A 6,000-nucleotide genomic window follows, 5' to 3' on the forward strand; every position below is an offset into this window, starting at 1 on the left:
CCCTCGGTGCCCTCCCTGCAGGGAACATGAGTATCAGCCACAGGTCTGTCTGCAAAGGGTAGGTCAAACAAAGGAACAAACAGAACCCTCACTGGAAGGCAACATGGATGGGGGTCCCGGGGCCCAAGGTCCCACAGCTCTCCCCAACTGCAGCCATTGGCTACCTTGTGTCTGGGCTTGAAGCTCTTCCAAATGCTGACGAGGTCCAGGCCATCCAGCCTCGTGCCCCTGGCCTTCTCATCCAGCTCATATTCCACGTCAGTTTTGTTCTTCGGGTACATGTACTTCCGGCCGCCACCCATGATCACCTGAGGGACACAGGGGCCATGACACTCAGGGTTCTAAATTGTCCAGAAGCCCCCGGGGTCTTGGCTTGGAAAGCTGACACCAGAGTCAGGGTGGAGGCATGGACACTTGCCAGCCAGGTTAAGGACTGAGCCAGTGTTCTTTCAGTCTCTGTTTGTTCAGACTGCAAAGATGAAATTGCTGGCCTAGCAGAACTGTGGTTTGGGGCTTCTGAGTGGAATATTAGTGTTCCCGAGTGCTTATTCCACGTGGCCAACACCCCCTACATACTGTGTGAAAGCCCATTTACTGTGCACCAGACCCTGAGTCGGTAAGGCAGTAACTCACTCAACCTCCTACCCTAGCTGCAAGGGAAGCAGTCAGCATTTTCTCACTGCAGACTTAAGAGCACTGATGTGATTTCTCGCCTCTCAGGTACACAGTGGTGCATGGCACAGATAGATTTCAATCCAGAACCCACGGTTTCTCTACCAGAAGTCCCTTGAGGGCTCTGCTGTATACAAGGAGGCAAGGATGGGGCCTCCAGGAGTCTCTTCTTCCACACCGAGTGGCCTCGGCCAGGGAGGTCTCGGGGCAGCCCAGCTGGGAACCAGCCCACTGCCTGGACAAACACAGGCCGCCTCACGTCCATGGAGTCACCGCCAGGCTAATTTTATCCACTGTGGCTAGCATGCGTGGGCAGACGGACGCGGGGTTGTTTGTTTTCCTAGGGAATCCATGTTTGAAGTCCTAACTATTTTTAAAGCAGGAGCCAAGAACATAACAGCCACAGCCCATGGTGACCACTGTCCCGTGTCCTCCTGTCACCATGGGCGCCAGCCCAAGTTGCTGCCCCTGGCTGACACCTGAGATCCACTGTCTCCAGATGGGGCAGCAGATGGACTCTACTATATTTCCCACGGCAAAACCAGGGTTCTATGGCATAAAGAGCTGGCTGTCCAGGCTGGCAGCGGATGTGGGGAAGGTACTCAGGGGCAGCCACGGCACCCAGGAAAGCCAAGGACACCAAAGTAAAGACCCTACTCTACTGCTTGTTAACCAAAGGCCCATTTCTTTGACCTTGCAGGGCCTCAGTTTCCCGGTCTATAAAATGGGAAGGACTGTCTAGAAGAAAGGCAATCATTCAGTATTGCTGGCGGCTCCTACAATGGAAACTGTCCCCACAGAAGGGAACAATGGAGATGGACAGATACGCTCCCAAGGAGACTAGGTTTGTAGCCCTACTATGTGGCGGGAAGCTTGGGTAGTTCAATTGGAAGAAAAGGACTTCAGGTCGCTGGCGCCTTCTCCTGTTCCCACAGAACCTGACCCCTTTGGCATTTTCAGGGTGGAACTGAAGCCCCCAATCTTCCTGCCGGGAGCGCGTGGTTCCCAGCCCAGTGGAGACTTCACACGGGCTCATTAAATTCCCAAATAACAGACTTGCTGTTTGCCTTTGGGGTTTGGGTTTGTGTCTTTCTCTCTCTTTAAAGCTAAAGATATTTATTTTCAGAGTAGACACCAGGATTTTTTTTATTTCATGAATGGTCAGATGGGGCTTTCGGGTTGGTGGTGCAGAGAGGCAAATGGAACTGGAAGAGAACAGTAAAGACAGAGGGGGCTTTGGGACTTACCCTTCACTCCCTAGCTCATGCCCTTACGGCTTGAGGAGGCCCCGGCTCCCCTCACCCCCCAAAAAACATCTTTTCCCAAAGTGCCTCTCCCTGCCTCGGCCACTCTGGCCCAAACTGACTGAAGACTTACTGTAATTAGCCCTGTGTGGTGGGACCAATGTCCTCACACATGACCTCATCCCGGCCTCCTGCAGCCGGGAGCTGGCAGGACGGGCAGGAGGGGAAGGGGTGCCTGGCAGGTGGAGGGAGAGCCAGATGGGTGGCTGTGTCCCAGGTGGCTCTTTCCTCCGAGGAGGCAGCAGACCACTGGTCCTGAAGGCAGCACTTCACCAGCTACTGGGGAAAGAGCCAGGGGACACGCGACATTGAAGAGGACAGGGAGAGCTGGCACCTGGACCCCAGGGCTTTCACTGAGTCTCACTCAGCCCATACTTCAGGCTCGGGGGGGGGTCTAAGTCACGGTCAAGCCTCACAGCAGAAAAGGAAAAACCGAGCAATTCTCTCCAACAGCCGAGGCCTGCATGTGAGAACCTGCTTTCGGGTCGAGGCGTATTCAAGGGCGGGTGGCTTCCATGTAAGGGCTGCCGCTCCAGCGCGCCCAGGGGCCAGGCTCTGTGCCCAACTCAGCTGGGATTCTCTGACTTAGCCCTTGCGGGGAGCTGCTGGAGCAGATCCAGTTGGCAGCAGGGTTGTCCGAGGAGAGGCTCAGAGAGGTTAAGTAACAGCCCAGAGCCACACCGCTGGCAGCAAGGACAGCAAGGATGGGAAAGGCACGGCGCGCTCTCTGTGCGCAGGCACGTGCCGCCCGGGGCAAGTGTGAATGTGTAGGGCAGGTCACCTCCCAAGACCGTACTGTGAGTGTGTCGGGGGGGGGGGTGTCATGGCAAAGTGTGTGTGTATATCAGCGTATACTGGGGAATGTCACTGCAGTCTGTGTGTGTGTGTCAGTGTATACCATGTGTATATGGGAGGGTGGCGAGGGAGTGTAGGATCAGGTTCTAATTTATGGAATAATCCCCGGGCACTCAGCTCTTGGGGTGTGGTGGCCACATGAGGGTTCCCGTAGCAGCCCCACCGCACAGAAACCCTACAGTGTCTGCCTGTCCAGAGCCGCAAATCCCCGAATGGGCGCTCTCCCAGGTATGCGGGAACCCAGGTCTTTCCCAGGCCACCCTCCACCCCGTCACCCCCGCGCCTGACCCTCCCCCTCACCTCAATGTCCCTGACGTTGTGCATCAGCTGATAGGCGATGTCTTTGCAGCCCTGGCTCAGAGCCTCCGGCGGCATCTCGTTATCCGAGTACCAGTCCCGATCGGCGGAGTGCGCGTAGGCTGCGCTGGGGGTGGCGTGGTTCACCCGTGTGGTGGTCACGATGCCCACGGACTTCCCTGGAGTGTGGGGCAGGAGAGGTCAGCACCCCTTGTAGATGAGGGGGTCCCTGAGGACTTCCACCTCCCCCTCCCTGCCAGACTGTCTCCCATTAGTTCCTCTGGTTGCCTGGGTCTCAGTGTCCCTAGTTTGCACGAAGGCAGATGCAGCTGAACACCTCTCCCTGTACCCGAGGTAGGCTGGGGTCACCTCCTCCATCCGTGACTCATGGAGCCCTAGGCGGCCCCAAAGGGACCGCAGGTGGAGAGAAGGGCTCTGTCACCCTGCCTTCAAAGTCCCAGGGGCAGAAGAAAGGAGCTGGCACTCTGAACCTCTCCTCTGCAGGCTGGCCCTGGGCTGGTACTTAGACCTCCACTCAGAGCTGGAGGGCGGGGGCGGGGCTTCCTGCTATGCGCGTGCGCACTCCGCACTGCACTCCGCACTCCGCACTCCGCACGGACCCAGGCACTCCAAAGCACACTCCTCAGTTCAGGAGAAGCATCCCCGGGTCCTCTACTCCTCTACGCAGGGGAGCAACGCAGGGGAGCGAGAGGCTCTGCAGTGCCTGCTTCCGCCCAGCCATGCACGGCTGGGACCCAGACAGTCACAGAAGGCCGCCCGGGGTGGCTCACCGGCATCCTTGGCCCAGCGCAGGATGGAGGTGACCTCATTCCCCTGAGTGGTGTTGCAGTGCGTGCGCTCAGTGGCCGCGCTCACTCCCACAGTGCCCTCATTGGCCTTCACGCCACACAAGTAGGCAGTGGCGGTGCCCGCGCTGTCAGGGACCTGAGCGTTGGTGTTGTATGTCTGCGGGTGGGAGCGAGAGTCAGGGGATGGGCACCCGCCACGGCCGCCCCACTTCCATCGAGGGAACAGGGTGTGAGGGACGCTGCTGCCCACTGAGGTTCCCCCAGGACCACAGGGTCACCTGGCCGAGCTGCCTGCTTCCTGTGCCCTGGCATAACTCAAGGTGTCTTCTGAGTGTGGGACTGTGGACCCAGCCAGGGGTGGGGGGCAGGTGGGTCCGCAGAGGACGAGTGTACGTCCCGGAGGGGAAGGGATACAGGGAGGGGAGCGTGGGTCTGGCTTCTCTGCTGCCCCTGCAAATGGCCACCCTTATGTCCAGACTTCCTAGGGACATCCTGTGGGCAGGCCTACCGCCCTGGCCCCCTGAGAGCTTGCCAGGGGTCTAGGAACTACAGCCCTCGCTTCCCTTAGAGGATGGTGGGGGCCTGACTCTGGGTGGCTATGACGAGGTGCCTGTTATACACACCGCCCCCAAACCCTCAGCCAGTGAACACGGCTGCCCACAGCATGCGGGCTACCGGATAATTCACCCGGGAGGTATGAACTAGGCTGACTCTGTTTACGGAAAACATAAGAGCAGGCACAGGCAGTCGATAATGTGGGGGTCAGGGGCAGCAGCTGCCGTCAGCGGGGGAAGGGACAAGGACTAGACAGGGCTCAGGGGACAGCAGGTCCATGTTCAGTTGCAACATGCAGGTGTAGTCATACATTCCCGCTGTAGCACGTGCACCTTTTCCTGGGTGTTTTACACACACAGGGGGTTCAAGATGGATGAGCTAAAAGCCTCGACAACCCTAGGAATGACTGCTTCTGTCCTGGTTTCACGGTGGAACCACGGGACCCAGGAGGTCTGACGACCTTGCAGTCCACCAAGCGGAGAATGGAGCCGGGACAGGACTCACCTTGGAGAGGGCCACAAAGGGAAACTTGTCCATTTCCAGCTGTGTCTCCTCCCCTGTTTTGTGGTGTAGCTGGCCCTTAAGGATACGGGAGGCAGTGACTGTGGAGACGCCCATCCCTGTGGGGAGACGGAGTTCAGACTCCCAAGCCCTTCAATCGGCTTTCCCAGGCACCCAGAGCACTCTACTTCAGCGCTAAGAGAGGCAAGGGCAGTGATGCAGGCAGAGGACATACAATTTCTCTGTCCTTTCACAAGCTCAGGGGCAACAGGTTGGGCCCTTCTCATCGATCCCTCAGAGCCCTCTTCCACATGGCCTCTCATCTGCTACCAGGAATCAGACCTTCAAGCCACCCATTGCCTCAGGCTCCAAAGTCCCCAGCCTCAAGGCTCGTCTGCCATTCTCAGCTTCATTGTCCCCAGCCCTGCCCTTCCCATCCTCACCATCCCCAGCCCCACCATTCCCAGCCTCACTGTCTCCAGCCTCTCCATTCCTAGAGTCACTGTCCCCAGTCCCTTGATTCCTACAATCCCCAGCCCCTCCATTCCCATTCTCACCGTCCCCAGTCACTCCATTCCCAGCCTCACTGTCCCCAACCCCTCCATTCCCAACTTCACTGTCCCCAGCCCCTCCATTCCCATCCTCACCATCCCCAGCCCCTCCATTCCCAGAGTCACTGTCCCCAGCCCCTCCATTCCCAGAGTCACTGTCCCCAGCCCCTCCATTCCCAGCTTCACTATCCCCAGCCCCTCCATTCCCAGAGTCACTGTCCCCAGCCCCTCCATTCCCAGAGTCACTGTCCCCAGCCCCTCCATTCCCAGCCTCACTGGCCCCAGCCCCTCCATTCCCATGGCCACTGTCCCCAGCTCTTCCATTCCCAGAGTCACTGTCCCCAGCCCCTCCATTCCCATGGCCACTGTCCCCAGCCCCTCCATTCCCATGGCCACTGTCCCCAGCTCCTCCATTCCCAGCCTCACTGTCCCCAGCCCCTCCATTCCCAGAGTCAC

The 6,000-nt window shown here is 58.6% G+C and overlaps 1 protein-coding gene across 5 annotated transcripts in view; it reads right to left on the bottom strand.

Moving 5' to 3' along the window:
- Alpl (alkaline phosphatase, biomineralization associated) overlaps positions 1 to 6,000 on the bottom strand; it is a 52,619-nt gene that overhangs the window by 6,976 nt on the left and 39,643 nt on the right. For all 5 annotated transcript variants that reach the window (XM_055611194.1, XM_055611195.1, XM_055611197.1 and 2 more), the window contains 4 exons: positions 4,997 to 5,112; positions 3,920 to 4,094; positions 3,132 to 3,307; positions 165 to 308 (listed from right to left, as the gene is read on the bottom strand). In XM_055611194.1, coding sequence (XP_055467169.1) covers positions 165 to 308; positions 3,132 to 3,307; positions 3,920 to 4,094; positions 4,997 to 5,112 — 611 coding nt within the window. The remainder of the gene's footprint in view (positions 1 to 164; positions 309 to 3,131; positions 3,308 to 3,919; positions 4,095 to 4,996; positions 5,113 to 6,000) is intronic.

This window comes from Psammomys obesus, unplaced genomic scaffold (genome assembly GCF_907164565.1).
Source record: "Psammomys obesus unplaced genomic scaffold, mPsaObe1.curated_primary_1811, whole genome shotgun sequence".
Classification (NCBI taxonomy): domain Eukaryota; kingdom Metazoa; phylum Chordata; class Mammalia; order Rodentia; family Muridae; genus Psammomys; species Psammomys obesus.